The 17,029-nt window shown below is 43.4% G+C and overlaps 1 protein-coding gene across 2 annotated transcripts; it reads left to right on the plus strand.

Annotated features, from left to right (window-relative positions):
- Positions 1 to 1,850: 1,850 nt before the first annotated feature.
- On the plus strand, positions 1,851 to 16,912 carry ppp1r12c (protein phosphatase 1, regulatory subunit 12C). Of its 2 annotated transcripts, none has more exons than XM_026169784.1 (20): positions 1,851 to 2,274; positions 4,010 to 4,184; positions 4,278 to 4,408; positions 4,741 to 4,859; positions 5,942 to 6,101; positions 6,242 to 6,386; positions 6,471 to 6,545; positions 6,631 to 6,704; positions 6,812 to 6,924; positions 7,018 to 7,082; positions 7,501 to 7,631; positions 7,710 to 7,797; positions 8,046 to 8,163; positions 10,465 to 10,583; positions 11,225 to 11,268; positions 12,705 to 12,741; positions 12,928 to 13,041; positions 13,374 to 13,424; positions 14,260 to 14,310; positions 15,729 to 16,912. In XM_026169784.1, the coding sequence occupies exons 1-20, from the start codon at positions 2,084 to 2,086 to the stop codon at positions 15,813 to 15,815; spliced, it is 2,088 nt and encodes a 695-aa protein (XP_026025569.1). In that variant the 5' UTR covers positions 1,851 to 2,083; the 3' UTR covers positions 15,816 to 16,912. The 2 variants fall into 2 exon arrangements, with proteins under 2 accessions (XP_026025569.1, XP_026025570.1); XM_026169785.1 differs by having other exon boundaries at positions 12,928 to 13,032.
- Positions 16,913 to 17,029: the final 117 nt, after the last annotated feature.

Here is a 17,029-nt window from a genome sequence, read left to right on the forward strand (position 1 = left end):
GGTCTTTCAGGAACTGTACTAAACTGGTTCAAAACATACTTAGAAAACAGGAAATACTTTGTATCAATAGGTAACTTCACATCTGAGCAGACAAGTATCACATGTGGAGTTCCCCAAGGTTCCATCTTGGGACCCCTTCTGTTTAACATCTACATGCTCCCACTGGCACAGATTATAAAGAACAACAAAATAAACTATCACAGCTATGCAGATGACACACAAATATATATCACAATGTCACCAGGAGACCAAGGCCCTGTACAGGCTCTTGGTAAATGCATTGAGGAAATTAATGACTGGTTGTGCCACAATTTTCTCCAGCTAAACAAAAACAAAACTGAGGTAATAGTCTTTGGCGCCAAAGAAAAACAATTACAGGTCACCAGAGAACTTCAATCTATAGATCTAAAAACCACAAACCAGGCGAGAAATTTGGGTGTAGTGACGGATGCAGACCTAAACTTAGAAAAACACATTAAGACAATAACAAAGTCAGCTTACTATCACCTCAAGAATATATCAAGGATAAAAGATCTGATGTCTCAACAGGACCTGGAAAAACTAGTCCATGCATTCATCTTTAGTAGGCTTGATTACTGTAACAGCATCTTTACAGGTCTGCCTAAAAAATCAGTCAGACATCTGCTGCTCGAGTCCTCACTAAGACCAAAAAAGTCGACCACATCAGTCCAGCTCTGAGGTCTTTACACTGGCTGCCTGTCCGTCAGAGGATAGACTTTAAAGTTCTGATGCTGGTCTATAAAGCTCTGAATGGTTTAGGACCAAAATACATAATACAAAATACACAAAATACAATACTCCTGACCCAGTATGAACCTTCCAGATCCCTCAGGTCATCTGGATGCGGTTTTTTATCAGTTCCCAGAGTCAGAACCAGACACGGAGAAGCTGCATTCAGCTTTTATGCTCCATATATCTGGAACAAAATCCCAGAAAGCCTCAGATCAGCTGAAACACTCAGTTTATTTAAATCCAGGCGAAGACTCACCTGTTCTCAGCTGCATTTGAATAAAGCACCAAATCCACACTTTTAAGTTTAAATTTCAAAACTTACATTTTAACTACTGATTTTATCTACTGTTCTGGTTTTATCTACTGTTTTTTTAATCAATTTTAAATCATGCTTTTTATTTGTTTTTGTTTTTTAATGTCTCTGTAAAGCACTTTGAATCACCTTGTTGTTGAATTGTGCTATATAAATAAACTTGCCTTGCCTTCACTTTTCAAAGTGTAGGCTTACTTCTGGTTTCTAGAGTTTCTAAAAGTAGAGAGCGTAAAATGCAGAGCCTTCAGCTATCAGACCCCTCTACTGTGGTCCCGGTTTGAATTCAGGGCCTCTCTAATTTAAAATCAGGCTTAAATCTTTACATAAAGCTCATAGTTGGGGGGGCTAGCCAAGATTTCTATTTCTTCTCCACTCACCTCTTTTTACTTCCTCTGTGTTTGTATGTAATTTCTGTATTTTGTTCTTGTGTTTTTGTCTCTATGAACTCCTTTTTGAGCCTGGTTATACAAAAGGCCTCTTCCTGTTAAAAGAGACTTTTTCCTTCCGATCATCACAGAGTGCTTGCTCATAGGGGATGGCTGATTGGGTCCTAACAGTGCTGGAAAGAGTGTTTTGAGGTGGGTTTTTACAAACTGGTGCTTTTTAAATAGAACTGAGATGGTGTGAATTGTGACATGCATAGTGTTTCTAGCGCTTCTAGTATTTGTCCTCTCACTATTAAGTAAGCATTAGGCTAAAACGAACTATGAGAAACCACAATGTCAGGGAGTTCAGCAGCAGCTTTGCACAGTACCCAAGCATTAAACTATTTCTGTATTTCCTTTCCAGGGCCTGCTGCAAACGAAACCAGCGGTGGTGACGTCACGGGGGCAGGCCTGCACAGCTCTGCGCGCTCCTTGTGCCCGCGGGCACGAGCCAAGGCTCATTCTACTACGCAGAACGGAGCCCGGAGCTAGAGAACCAGGAAGTGAAAGCATACACATGGAGGGAGTGTCCGCCGCTGCTGCCTCTGTGTGTGTTTTATTTTTAAAAACACGGTCCTCCGCGGACGCATAAATGGGAGACGCGAGGACCAAGCGGCGGGAGCAGCTGAAGCGCTGGGCCGGCTCCTCCACCGACAGAGCCTCAGATGTGCCCAGGCTGAGGCGGCGGGGCGATGCCGGGAACGGAGGAGGGGAGCCCGAGGCCGAGCTCGACGACCCGCCGAAGGACCAGCCGCTATCTGGGGGAGGAGACGAGAGGCGACGGTCAGGAAACATCTCCTGTCAAACCGGCTAACAGCCTGCTAGCTTAGCTCCAACATCTGACGATAGGCTGAGGGAGGAATGCTGTGCGGGGGTTTGGGCTGTAGATGGGCTCGATAATAGAATCACACCACAGCAGAAAACACGCCCGCTCTACAGTCCTTTATTTAACATTTTAATGTTTATTTGTTGCCATGCATACTTTCAGAGGCCGGAATTTGCTGTGAGCGGTAGCTAGCTAGCCAAGTGTCTTAGGTGAAGGTTTTTATTTCCATCAGTCCCACCACTGCTGGTCTGAGATGGTCTAAAATCTCCTATTTTAAAGCGCATATATCATAATTCCTTTCGTTGTTTTCCAGCCTGCTATAACTTATACGATTTGCAGTGGTTGTTTTTATCCAGACGACCTTTAATGAGCCAGTTTCAAGTTAAAGAGCCTAATGCTAATCATAGTATTTGAGTAGTTATTGCCTAGTTGTCCGTCTGAGATGATGCAACATTATGAATATTGACGATGGAAACAAAGGTCAGTATTTATGATGACAGACACAAAAAGGCCTTTGCCAGTTTATTGAAGGCACATTTGTTTAACAAATTGAGGCTGATATAATACAAATGTGTTGCCATTGTCAAAAGATCCTGGAAAAAAAGGATCAAAAATTTGGCGGGGGGGATGTTTAGTTACAATGTTTCTGATAAAACATTATTAGATCTGTGATATACCGCAATACATAACCGAGACCGTAGATTAAATAAAGTAGTAAGACAAAACACATCCCAAGTTGCAGCGTTTCCCATTAATGATTTAGCGGTGATGCAAGATCAGAAAGGATTATTTCTCTCCATCAGGTGTCACAGTTTTGACCTACAGCTGTGTGTTGTAGTACTGAAGACACTTGTCAGATGAGAGATGAAACATTCTCAAGAAACTTTAAGAAGTCCAGTCGCTTTTCTTTCCAAGCTCCTTAGATGACCCTGATCTGGATGACTAAAAGCCTATACAGACAATAACTTTATTCATACGCACCTGAAAATAGTCCCCAAGAAATCTTGTGGAAGTTTTTCAGTGGGTATTTCTCTGTTAGTCTTACAAGGATGTGAGGGATAAGTTGTAGGGTCTGTCAGAGTTTGCGTGGGTCCTGAAAGTATACAACGGACTTGTATTCAGTTGGGTTTGGTTGTAAATTTTTATAGATGCGTCACTGTGAGAATTTCACTATATTCGCCCCTTCCGCACATTTATTATGACATACCTTGTCATTCAATCAACTCTTTTAGTTCTTGTAGATCGTAAAATTGTAAAAAATCAAAAACTCCCAGCTGCATCGGCCCAACAAGCCATCAGTTTTAAGTTGCTGCGTATGGCTTATATAGCCAGTCACAAATCCATAACAGTAGCAGCACAGTTTACAGTTTATTTTGGCCTGATGAGAAAGCTCGGTACAATCAACACCCACTACATTTTGTTTCACACAGGTGGTGTCCTTCTGTTGATCAGTGCACTGCGTTTACACCACCTAGCTCAGTTGTTGAGGTCTCTTTTGTTGCAGTGTTCAGTTACATTCATTCAGTTCTACATCAAAACTTTCATTTTTCGGTTTGCACCTACACATTTCGGTTTACTTGAAACGATCATAGTTTCCCTTACAGCGTGTATTTCATTGTGAGTTTGGTCTGTATGGTGTGTATAAGAGCTGAATAGTGAATTCATGCAGCTGCCTGTCTCCTCTGTTTTCAGGAAAAAGGTGAAATTTGATATTGCTGCTGAGTTTCTCGCAGCCTGTGCCAGCGGAGACACGGAGGAGGCCAAGGTGATTTTGGAGGAGGCCAAACAGACTAAAAGAAGGAATGGCGAGGATACAGCAGCAATTATTAACTGCTCCAATGCAGACGGGATCACTGCTCTACACCAGGTGAAGCAGTTTCTCCCCCTGAGGTTTTATTGGCTCGTGAATAAAAAATTGTGCAGTTTCGTAATTTTTTTTTTTTCCTCTCCTCTGACACAGGCCTGCATAGACGGCAGCATAGAAATTGTGACCTTCCTTTTGGAGCTGGGTGCCAGTGTGAACCAGGTTGACAATGAGGGATGGACGGCGCTACATGTTGCTGCCTCCTGCGGCCACGCTGACATCACAGAGTGTGTACAATAGCAGAACACAGCAGCTTTGCTTCTGTGTGTGTGTAGCTTCAGTGCCAGTCTTTCTGCAGTCAACAATACAAACATTGTTATCATGTTTGGCGGATGAAGCATGAGTGGGCTGTGCCAGCACACACACAGCTCACATTTAGAGAAAGAAAACTTTTTTCCATTTTATCATTTCAGTGTCATTTCAGTGACTAAGTGTTTTGTTCCAATGTGCATGCGCCACAAACACCGATAACATGACCAGAAGTCGTCTGTTTAAAGGTCATTGTGTTGGCCTTCTGAGGTTAAATGAATCGTCTCTACCTCCATGTTTGTTTTGTCAGGTTCCTCCTGCAGGAAGGTGCTTCTCTCACTGCTGTGAACTGTGATGGTGATGTTCCTGCGGACATTGCTCTGGATGAAACCACTGAGTCCCTACTTCAGAGTTACACTCGGAGACACGGTAAGTCTTTTTCTGTGTGTAGTTGGAAGGCGTTTCTTTGTGCAATCAAAGTTCTGGAGCTGTTCCTTTTGCATCCAAACGGTGTGAGACACGGTCATGTGCATGCAGCAGGTGCCATTAGTGAGCTTTGTGATCAGGATTTTGCGTGGCATACATTTTGTGACAGTTTATGTACTGAGTAGCACCATGTTGACAACTAAGGTCATCTCCATCAACGGGCTGGAGGTGACCTCATCTTCATGTTAAGGAATGTTGCTGGTCACAGATGTTGTTTCTGCAGCTACAATCCAGTGACCAAACAGGGGTCTTCAGAAAAAATAAGTCAGTGTATCAGGTCAGGAGCGCAACCAGAAGCATTTTCATCAATTAAGCTCTCCTGACATTATTAATTCATCCACTACTATCACACTTACAGCATTAGTTCTTCTGAAACTCTCAGAGGGAGAACATTTCCCACAAAAGATCTGAAGTGCAGTGCTGAGCATGATTTTCATCACGCTCCATCTTCCCCAGTCACCAAATTCGGCTCCGCAAAGTGAAGCTAAAGTTAAAATGTTTTTATTCAGCAAAGCGGAGGAGATCCAGTGATGTTTCTTTCCTGGGAGAGCTCCGCATGTAGCAGGAAGCTGAGTTTCACAGTACAAAGTGGCAGCTTTTAAAGGAGAAAGTTGAATGGTTATGATTTGTGCTTTTTATTGGAGGGTGACTTGTATGTTTGTGTGTCTGAAACTTTAATCAACTTATTTCTCATCAATGGAACTTTAACAGCTGCAACTGCATTCAAACTTGACTTGGCCCAGTTATGGCCCATACATGTTTCTGTTAGTGGTGCTGGCTAAAATGTGAAAAAACTGGAAACTTTGTTTCTCGGTGGTTGCCTTTTTTGTACATGTGTGTGATGCGTGTATGCGGATGGCGTTCATCCTAGATGGTAATGGGACTTAATTTCAAAGTTATAGGCTGGACACTTGAGGATTTAGCTTTAGAGCTAAGACGCTAGGATGACAAGTCCTCCAATCTTTAGACAGAAATTCATTAAAAAAACAGGAAACACGTTAATTTGACATTGTGTGTTTATTCAGGTGTGGACGTGGAGTCAGCTAAACGTCGGGAGGAGGAGCAAATCATGGCAGACGCCCGCACGTGGCTGACTGAGGGCCTGCCTGCTGACGTGCGACACCCAAAGACTGGAGCCACCCCGCTGCACGTGGCTGCAGCCAAAGGCTACCTCGAGGCCCTGAAGTAAACATTTCTGACTTATTGTGTTGTAGATCTTTGACATTAAGCTTAAAATCAGATTTTAAGTGAGGGTAGGTGTTTGTCTGGACTGTGCTCTTCTTCTATTCAGTAGTTTGACTTTATATCTTCCTTTGCTGTTCCAGGATACTCTGTCAGTGCGGGCTGGATGTGTCAGCTGTGGACTTTGATGGCTGGACACCCCTCCATGCTGCAGCTCACTGGGGTCAGGGGGAGGCCTGTCGCATCCTGGCTGAACAGCTGTGCAATATGGAAGCTCGCAGCAAAGGGGTGAGTCCCGGATAAAGAAAACTTATCTTCCTGCATCAAATTCATCTAGTCAGCCTCTTTAACAGTTTGCTTGAATACTTTTAGGGTCAGACCCCATTTGATGTTGCTGATGAAAGCGTTTCAGAGCTCCTGGAGGAATTATCTCAAAAACAAGCCAATGTAAGTTTGTCTTTACCTCATATTGTGCATTTATGTAATCTGGTAGTTTGGGTTTCTTGATTGTGCCTCTCTTTTTCTTTCATAGTGGCTTAATGAGAGGTCAGTATTGGACAGGCAACCGGGGTCCAACGCTACGAATGCACAAAACAAGCGGCGGAGGTTAATAATCATCTGTTTCTTATCCAGAATTAAATAAAAATTCTTTCGTTTCAAAGCAAAAGTTACAAATTGCCACGTGACTTGTGTCTCCCTTATTGTACCTGCAGGAGCTCGGTGTGCAGGATGAGCAGCAGAGAAAAGATGACTTTACAAGACCAGTCTAAGGAGCGGGGCATTTCAGGAGGCTTGGACCTGAGCGAGGAGAAAGAGAGCAGCCCCGGTAAACCTCCCTGGTCATGAGTACTGCATGCTCTGTAAATCAGCATCAGTGTGCTGATTGTAGTGAATGATGCCGATTCCTGTTTTTGTGCAGAAAGCTCAACTGTCTCCAGTCCCGATACAGAGAGTGCGACGTCTGCTGTCACTCCGGCCGACAAGGTAAAAAATCAGAGTTTATCTTACAGGATGTTTCATTTTCAGCAGGTGTTAGGTAATGGTGTGTAGCGCATGTGATCAGATATGATAAAACATGTTGCAGTAAAGAGTTGTGCTACTGCTTTTAAATGAGCCCAAAACTAGTTTATTGAAACTACTTATTCAAAGCTGAAGCTTGTGCTGAGCAAGCAGCAGCATGCAAGGCTGGAGTGCAAAAGAATGCAGTTTCTCTGATTCATACCTGAGGCTGGGTCCCCCCCCCCCCAATGAAGGATAAGCATGCCAAGTAAAAAAACAAAGAATACATTTCAACACATGCTGATATTAGCGTTTTTTATTTTTTCACTCGGGTCATAAATCTGATTCTGAAATGGTGACATATAATCCGTTGTCCTTTTTTCTTCTCTCCTATGTGATCCAGACACCAACAAATAAACAAGAGGAGGAGAAGGAGCAGGACAAGGCGAGCCGCACTGCCAGAGTACAACCCACCCCTCAGACGAAGGACGCTGCCGCAGATAGTCCCAACGCTCCCAACGCTGACAGGCGCAAGTAAGAGAAACAAACACTTTACTAACAGTGAAAATGCTTTGAAAAGTGTCTGATGAGGGAAGTCGTTTGTGTGTTTAGATTCCAGGCCCCAGCGAGAGATGAAGAGTCCGAGTCTCAGAGGAAAGCTCGCTCTAAGCTGTTGCGGCAGACTCGCCGCCCCACACAGGTAATACTTCTTATCCAGATTCAGTACATGCTCTTCAGTTTTTTGTTATTTTTTTGTTAACAGTCCCTGTAAAAAGCGTGCAGACGCCCGTGATAATTAAACATTTGAACACAGTTTGGGGAAGAGTGAATAATTTACTAGGATGATTTTAAGAGCATCACACTGCTGCACCAGTGCTGAGTTAGCAGCAGTGTACTGCAATGTTTTTAATTCCTCTTGGCGGTTTTGTTTGTGCTCTGTGCATGCAGGGTGTGACTCTAACGGACCTCAAAGAAGCTGAGAAGTGTGTGGCTAAATCTGGCGATTCTTCACCTCGAACCATCCAGCCGGTCAGCCCCCTCGTCACCATCACGACTGCAGAAAGAGGTGAGTGACACAGACAGCTAAGAACCCAAAAACTGGATAAATTCAGAAGAATTTCATAATTTTCACTATAAAAGTTATTGTTGTGTGTCTGTGTAGCACCAAAGTTTAAAAAGGAATTAAACCAAAGAAGTGCGGCACATCTGCGATCAGCAATGTCAGAATTATCTTCCAAGTTCTGTTAAAACCGAGGGAGCTGGTGTGTATACAGCCTGAAAGGGGACGTGACTTAATCCTGTGTTTTTACGAATCGCCAACAGGGGGCGCCTCATTTGGTTGTAAAAAGAAGCCACGTTGTATGAAAGCGTATGGGGAACATGAAACCATTTATCACTTGACTTCTGTAAACTTTAACATAGACGACTTTATTGGGTCAGTCACAAGTTTCTTAGTGAGTCCGACTTGTGTCTGCTCGTCCTGTCTGAATATTTCTGGCAGTGCTTTCGCTTCCTCTTTTTCAGCAGATACAGTCATTGCATCTAATCTGTCAGATCAGTTAACTTTTAAAACTTAAACGTAGAATCATCATATGAATATTTAATACCCAAAGTGTAAGAACAGCTGTTAACTTGTCACTTCAAATGTAAGAATCTTGCTGACTTTTCAGCATTAGTCTTTTTCCAACTGCTGCTTTCCTGCCGGCGTCCCTCCTCAGGATTGTTTAAACATTCAGGTATGCGTGTTATGCAGGTGAAGCAACCGATAGCTCGGATTCTGGAGTAGGATGTCTGTTCTCTGCACCTGCATGTACGGCACGGTCAGATATATGTCGCCATGATCACACCCAGATTCAAAATGCCAGGCTCGCGACTTCACAACTGTGACATCACGGTGGCTGTGTCCATCTTTAATATGCAGTCTGTAGTCAAAGATGAATATGAGTCTGAGAAAAACTGAAAATCAGGTCAGAAGTCCAGCTACGACTGTTCGGTTAGGGGTGTAAAACTAATTTTAGACCGCAGGCCACGTATGACCCTAGTTTGAGCTTAAGTAGGTCATACCAGTAAAGCTACTGTATACAAACATCTGCAACTTGTGTCGTCTTCTTTTAGTGTTAACAGGTTTAGTTACACATTTAATTGCTTAAGAAAAATAAATGCGATTTGCAAAAATGCATTTCAGTTTATACACATTATAAAGAAATGGTGTTGCAGGAAATAAAAGAAGCGCATCAGCGTGGGCACTGTGTGCTAAAGGTTGCAGGAAAAAGTCTCAACACTCAGACTCTATCCTGTTTACAATAAAACCAACACAAAAAAATAGTTTTAACTAACAGAAAACGTTTGTTTGTTTGTACCCACGGACCCATTCACTGGAAAGACAAACAACAACGAAACAGCAGGAGCTTCTCAGTTTAATTTAATAGTTAGTAAACACTAGTTAATAAAAGTAATGGCAAAAATACAGTCAGTCTAACATTTGTGTCATTATTTTCAATTTTCACATTTTTCAAAGGCCATCCAGTGGGTCAGGTTGGAGCCTGTGGGAGGGTGTAGCTTGTACCATATGTTACAGGGTTTCCAGGGAGCAGTTCATTTAGGACAACAAGCAGCACAGAGGTGCACCGAACGCAACGAGTTACAGGGAAAATCAGCCAGACTCAGCAGTCCCACCGCTGAGTCCTGATTTATTGGTTAAAATATCTTTAAAATATTTAAAGACTCCTTAAAAAACTCAAAGTGAAATACTTGGAAACTACCTGAGCATGGCGAAACCCACCATACGCGTTTGCTGTTTGTGTGGCTGGAAGTCTTACATCGCCTCTGTTTACAGTAAGACTCCCACAATATAAGTGACATATGAGGCAGCTTTTGGGTGGAGTGCTCTTAAGGGCAGCGTCTTAAAGGAAATGATGGTTTCTCACATACTGCGAAGGCTAGTGCTGCTTGTGCTGTGTTTCTATGGGTAGATAGGGCGGCTACTGCATACTCAAACTCATTGAGCTGCGGTAGAAACCATCTGACCCATTTATCGTACTTTTATCACTCAGCACGCTCCACCCGTGTTTTGTGGGGGGTTTTTGGTGCAGTTCACCATCTGATATGATGAAGCAAAATCAGTTTTTAAAGTTAAGTTGCAAGAACATTCAGTTCAAAGCCCAAACCAGCAGTTTGTGTTGTCTGAACTCATTCCTCACAAGCCTCGACGTGCAGTGATCTGAGATGAAGCCAGGAGGCAAAGATAAGGCGGCTATGGCGCCAAGTTTAATTTGGAAACGAATCTACGTTTATGCATCGCTACGATGCCTCTGCCTGAACTCCACACGCCTCACGAGCGTTTTCTGTTGACCTCCTTGTGTTTCAGACACAGACCCACAGGTGAAGCAGGAGGAGCCGGAGGGAGACAAGCGTCTGCAAGCAAAGGACAGACGGAGAGTGAGGAGGGAAAGACGCTCCACCGGCGTTGTTAAGCCGGGGGAAGAGGTGAGAGCGGTGCAGATAAAGTAATTTCCCAGTCTTCCTTCCTGTTTTCCACAGCACTGAAGTTGGTGAGAGGGCAACCTTATGAGTCATTGTGTAACTCAAGACATAAACAAACAGTGAGCAAAGCCATTTTAGATCCTGTACTGTAGACATCATGTGAGTTTGACGTCACATCGTCAGGTGTGCGCCACGGTCTTTGTGGCGCTTAGGCCGGCCACCTGTTGACTTTTATAACCTGGCACTGTGCGCCCCATCCTGAGTGTCTTGAAGACAAGATATTCCAGCACAAAAGCTCAGAGACGCTTAAATAGAGGAGACTGTGTGATAGCAATAGATCGTGTATTAGCGCATCGAAAACCTGCAGCTCGGTAGCTCAAGATAAATGCGACGACCAGGCGAGCTGATAAGGGTTTAGAGCAGTGAGCGAATGAGGCAACTGCCTCGAGTCATGAGCACATCTGGGCTACTTCCTGTTGTGTCAGAAACAGCAGCTTCGGGGAAGCAGGCTGTTTTTAATAAAAGAAATAAACATCCTGCTGCTGTAATGTGTGAATGTTTGCATTCGAATCTCATTTATATGAAACAAGATGGATATTTGAGTCGGTTGTTGAAGTCTTAACTGTGAATATCTTGTTTTGCAGAACGAGGACAACGTTCATCCAGATGATAAAAACAGTACAACCCTGTGAGTCTCATTCATTCTTGTGTGTCATGCATTTCTTTTATTTCACACACGTGCAAATGAAATAATTTGTTTTCTGTACATTTATTTCATGCATCTCTATATTTTTTTCCCGCTTTTGATCCTGATGTCTGAAATAAATGTCTGCATTTCAGATGTAATGAGCTGTATTCTCTGACTGTGAACTGGCATTTCTGCTGGTTTTGAATTGTTGATGATTTGGTGAGATCCTGAAATGTTTTGGTTCTCCAAACAACGCGTTCACACCCGTCCAGGAGCAGATTTGTTCAGTGTGAACAAGATTAAATGATGGATGTCATTTAGGAGGAGGATTAGGCAGAGAGAATACGATCTTTTCTAGACTCATTAGTTTTACAGCGACGCCTGTTTGAGGCGGGAGGGAATAATTCGCCCGGTGTGACACATTCCTCGATGCTGCGCCTAAATAATTATAAATGAGATAAAAGAAATTACGCCACTGTGATGTGACACAGCCAGCAGGATTGTCAAGTGAGCCTTACCTGAAATAAAGTCCTCACCGCTGCCTCTTTAACGAACGCTAAAATTAGCAGATTAATATTTGAAGTGCATGTGCATCCTTTTCTTTACCCTTTTTTTTTGTTGTTCATACAATCTTGTTGATCTGCATCTTGCTCTGAATATGAGTAAATGATTAGAGCGTATAAATATTGAGGTCAGATCTTAGAAATTTTACACAAAGCTGTCATTTTCCTGCTTTTGTCATTTTATTCCCCTGACTTTTGCTGGTTCTGCTTCTTTTCCCTTTTTGATGATTGGTCGCCCGTCACCGTGTGCGCTGCTTTTTTCCTCCCGTTGTTTGGTAGGAGGAGCAAAAATGGCTCTTTTGATAGGGAAGGTTACCGACGCACGCCTTAGTAGAAAAGCAGATGGAAAATAATTTCTTTTTTTGCTTGTTTATTTGTGGGGGTTTGCTTTTCTTCATATTTTAGTGATTTCAGACATGCCATAGAACCTGTTGTTAGGGGAGCGGTCTTTAAACCTTGTCTGGCTTGTCCTGAGAAACGATCACGTCACGTACACCCAGCACTGTTTATTAACCATTTAAAAACAGACAAATTCACTGAAAGGCACAAATCATGAGTGCAGCAGTGTTGCAAAACTTCGTTCCTCCTTCGTTCGGCGGCTCCCTTTTGGAGTGATCATCTGGTCCGTTCACTTGGCTTCTCCTCTGTCCTCCTTCGCTTCCACGAATCTTCTCTTTGGTTTGCTTCTCTTGCTTCGCAGCGCCATCTTTGCCTCTACATCCACGAGTCCAGACCATCTAAGACTTGCCTCTTTCTTTCTTTGGTTTCTCCTCTGATTTACTCGATTGTGTTCCTGCATTCAGAGAACAAGGTCCATACGATTTGTGATGTGTTTTGATATCATGGAGGGATCTCTCTTATGTGTCTCTGCAGTGGGAGTCAGCTGTCAGATGCATCTGATTATAGACCGGTACGTAGCCGACCTTCACCACACACACCAGAAAACCAGCCTCAAGGCTGAAACCGATATGTAGCTCACTAAATCCAGGACCACAGACTGAAACCTCAACCAACTGTTTCCACCTGGTCACCTGAAACAAACACACACTTGTATTTTCTTGCAAATCCTTCACTAATGTGTTGTGTTTCCCTTCAGCTGTACTTCAAGATGCTGCAGGAGAATGTGTCTCTGAAGGAGAAGCTGCAGGAGATGGAGCTGCAGCTCAGCCAAAACAAAGTGGAGCTGGAGAGACTCCGACAGGTTGGGCAGGTTTGCTGATGCCTCTGACATTTAAGCAGCGTGTGAGGTGTTATTTAAAAACAGGGACGTGCTCTCTGGGCTTTGCCATCGTGTCAGCCAAAGTAAGCAGAGGAAACCAGAACTAGGCTTCAAAGTCACAGCGAGACGCCGATGCTCTAAATGACAGGAACATCCAGAATATAAGATGAAGATTATTTGAGCTGTGAATCATGCAAAGCTATTCTAGAGCCCAAGAGTAAAACATCGAGCTAAAAGAGCAACATTTTATTTTGTTAGTTTGTCATCAGCTCTCACATTACATCCGTGCACCTGAATAAAATCATCATTTCTGTGTGTGGCAGAGTCAGGAGAGCAGCACAGACCGGCCGGCCCTGCTGGAGCTGGAGAGATATGTAAGTTGTTTTTTGCTTGTTTGCGGTTGGCTGGTGTTGGCTTTTTGTTTTGTTTTTTTAGCTGGGAAAATCCCCTGAGATCAAAATCTTTTTCAAGAATTCACACCATCAGAAGCTTAAAAAAATAAATTCATTAAATCGAGCGTAACAAAAATGGACATGGTGCAGTAACAAAGGATAATAAAACACAAAAGGTATAAAATAGGAAGAGCGCCTCCAGTCTGTGCTTACAGAATGTTTTAGAAGAGCTTTGAGCTTTCAACAGGGAACAAAATCATCAAGCTGCATGTCTTGGCACATCACATCCGCCTCCTAGATGTTGTCAGTCTAGATATGCAGGCTCGCCACCTACGGTGCTGTGCAAAAGTCTCGAGCCACCCAAGACAACTGTAGATACATCTGCAAAATATCTTTAAGGAGTCTTCAGGAAAGGTTCTCCACTCACTCACTCACTTCTCTCCATGCTGGCGGCCTTTTCTGTTTATTTCTCTGTCAACATGAACATTTCCTGAGTTCTCAGATACCGAAGCATCTGAAGTGTGAGACCTTTCAGTTTCTGTCCCCTCCTAAAGTGTGTTGTTTGAGACTTATTTGTGACTGACGGGGACGCTAATGAAACTAAGCCTTTATTTCCTGTTAAAACTGTGGGGGCTGAGTATTTTCTGTGTTCATAGCTATCTTGGAAGTTGTGATCAAATATGAGGTCAGAGTGTGGGGGCACATTAACAGCTCTGCAGGCTCTGCAGTGCGTGAAACCCCGGTTGAAACCTCAGTTTCACACACATTTGCTCCGGCTGCTTCAGCCAGTTTGATGTGCCGCTGTTCTTGTTCACAGGAGAAGCTGAAGCTCCAGAGGAAAGCAGGAGAACTGGAAGACGAGCTGAAGGTACAGATGTTCACTTCAGAGCTGAAAGCCGACTGATAACAAACGAGAGCAGAATAGGAACCACTTTAGGGCTGCGACACACAAATCGAAACGAAAGCAGTGAGCTGTGTGGGCAGTGACACGCTCAGTTATTCTGTCATACGCCGTGACCTCAGAAGCTTCTAGAAAGCTAGAAGCTTTTAATCCTTCGATACATCAGTTTATTGAGACTGAGATGTGTTTGTGCGGCTGTATGAAGTTTGGCGTGAGCCTCTGAGAAATGGCGTTCACTGGATAGTAAATGAAAAGCTCAATGAAAACAAAATAAACTTCTTTTTTTTTTTTAACCCCACAAAAATAAAACCAGTAAACTAACGCTGGTATTTTTAGTCAGTTAAGTTTGTCCCAAAATGCGTCACGTCTGCCTACATTACTGAGTGGCACGCGTGCTTGTGTAGTCAGTAATGTAGGCAGGTGGGAGCTGAATTCTTGTGCTCTGTAAGATCTGGTGAGACCAGTTTGTAATGCAGATGTGATAACACACACGTTTCTGCAGGATGAAGGAGTTGCCACTAAAACGTTTCTTACAATGACCTACATCAGAAGATGGAAGTAGCCGCCCTGTTTTGGGTGGCAGGGCGGAGCTGGCGGGCTGCATTCACGTGTGTGAAGCAGGCAGACGTGGATACCTGCTAATTAGTGCTGAGTAGCACACTGATAAAACTCTAGATATCAGTCAGCAAACATGTGATTTGTTAGATAATCCCATTAAAAATGCTCCAAAAGACGCAAACGAGTCCGAGAAGTTCAGTTCGGTGACCCCAGCTGGCGAGGGTGAGGGAACCTATCCGTAAAGACCGAAGCCTTTTTTTATTGCAGGCTGCAAACGTGATTATTCCTGATGTAACGCTGGCTATTGTGAGCGTTTTGTGACCTCGACATGTACGTTTTCAGCCCAGAGGTCGAAGCTTGTGTTTGTGCAGTCTCAGCAAATTCTGCAGAGCTCCACAGTTTCCCGTAATGATTGAACTCATGTGACCCGCGAGGACCCTCGTGTCCTGAACTGTGACACGGCTGTGGTGGTTCAGATTACAGATTCAGATTTTTCTAAGGTCACGTAAACAATCCAGGAGCCCAGATGTCCAGCCGGATAAATCAATAGGGAAAGAAGGAGCTTAGAAGGATAGAAAAAGGTAACGTAACAACTTATTGCCGCTTAATGAAACTAATGATTCGCTGAGTCTTTATTAAAGAATGAAAGGAGGTTTAAGACGGGCTACAAAAATCTGTTTACAGTAGCTGTAAATCTCTACAGTAGACGTGTGAAATGCCCTGTAGATTGGAAGTGCATCAGGCCAGCTGTGTTTTGTCTCTTTAAGGCAGAGTTCGTCTTTCTAAGAGCGTTGAGGCTAAAGCGATGTCTCCTGATGTGTCTGCAGGTTCTCGGGGACCTCCGAGCTGACAACCAGAGGCTCAAGGATGAGAACGCCGCTCTGATTCGAGTCATTAGCAAACTCTCGAGATGAACCTGTGACAGAAAATATTCACCTCCATGGACGTAACAAGTATTACAGGATGTATTTTTTTGTCCAGCACGGACGACACAAACGAGGAAGAGACACACACTGCACAACTTTCAACAGTAACTGGAGTAACGTCATTTTCAGGGTTATTGTCTGTGTTTGGGCCTTTTATGTTTTGGCAGATCTACTGTAAACCAAGCTGAACTTCACCTCCTGTGGACGGACAGGATGTCCCTGCTTCCCACTCCCACATTTTTTTTTTTAAATAAGTTTTTATTGTTGTATTTTTAAAAAAAAAAAGAAATTAAATATTTTAATGTGCTTCGCTCTGGTGAAACTTTGTATTAAGAGACTTAAAGCCATGCACAGTGAGAGCTCAGTGTGTTTTTAGACGGGGTGAAAGATTTGCATAAGAGCCAGTCAGGTGTGCGGGGTGGTCACAAATAACGTCAACGTGCCAAAAACCAGCCCCGGTTGTTTTTTTAATGTCCTTTTGGGGGGAAAACCTCAAGCGGTCAGTGTTGTTTCTCAGGACGAGTCTTGGGCCGATGCTTTCTGTTTTTAGCTGGCTGCTGTAGAAGATGGACCAAATTCGCACATCTCCCGGCTCCTCTGGATGTATGTGAAACATTTATGTTCAGGGGCCGGCCGTCCTGAGGACATGATGTAAAGGTGTAGTCGCAGCTTCAGGAGAGTTTTGGGTGCTAATCATGGACGTCAGGCACAGCTCATGTTCAGAGGGACGTTTACAGAAAATATTTGTCACACAGGTATTTCAGGAGGCGGAGGACGCATGCTCCAACTTAACTGTTCTTTACTCGTAGTTCTATTTTGCCATTTTTGACTGGATGCTTGTGAAAGCCCCACCCCCAGCTAAGTATTCACCATGTGACAGACGGCCGTTGTCCAACAGGAAGGCCGGATGGGTCAGTTTTTGAATGTTTACTTCAATTTTAAAGATAAAACCAACCACAACAAATGCATGTTATATTGTATTTTGATGCCGTGCCTTTCGATATGCATTTGTAAGTAATATTTCTATTTTGCTTTGGCAGTGTACACTGTTGAGTATAAAATACAGTATGGGCTTAAATGTTGAAGTATCTGTTGTTTGTTTTTGTTGATAAAGAGCAATCCCACATTACATGTGAATAAAACATCGAGGCCCACATTTTATTTAAGTTTTCACTCTCAACTTCTTAATAATATTTCAAAAC

This window comes from Astatotilapia calliptera, chromosome 6, assembly GCF_900246225.1.
Source record: "Astatotilapia calliptera chromosome 6, fAstCal1.2, whole genome shotgun sequence".
NCBI lineage: Eukaryota > Metazoa > Chordata > Actinopteri > Cichliformes > Cichlidae > Astatotilapia > Astatotilapia calliptera.

Coding starts and splice junctions, on each gene's coding strand:
- ppp1r12c (XM_026169784.1), top strand. CDS start 2,084: ATGGGAGACGCGAGGACCAAGCGGCGGGAGCAGCTGAAGCGCTGGGCC. Junction 4,860..5,941: donor GAGTTACACTCGGAGACACG/GTAAGTCTTTTT, acceptor GTGTTTATTCAG/GTGTGGACGTGGAGTCAGCT. Junction 6,705..6,811: donor GCACAAAACAAGCGGCGGAG/GTTAATAATCAT, acceptor TTGTACCTGCAG/GAGCTCGGTGTGCAGGATGA.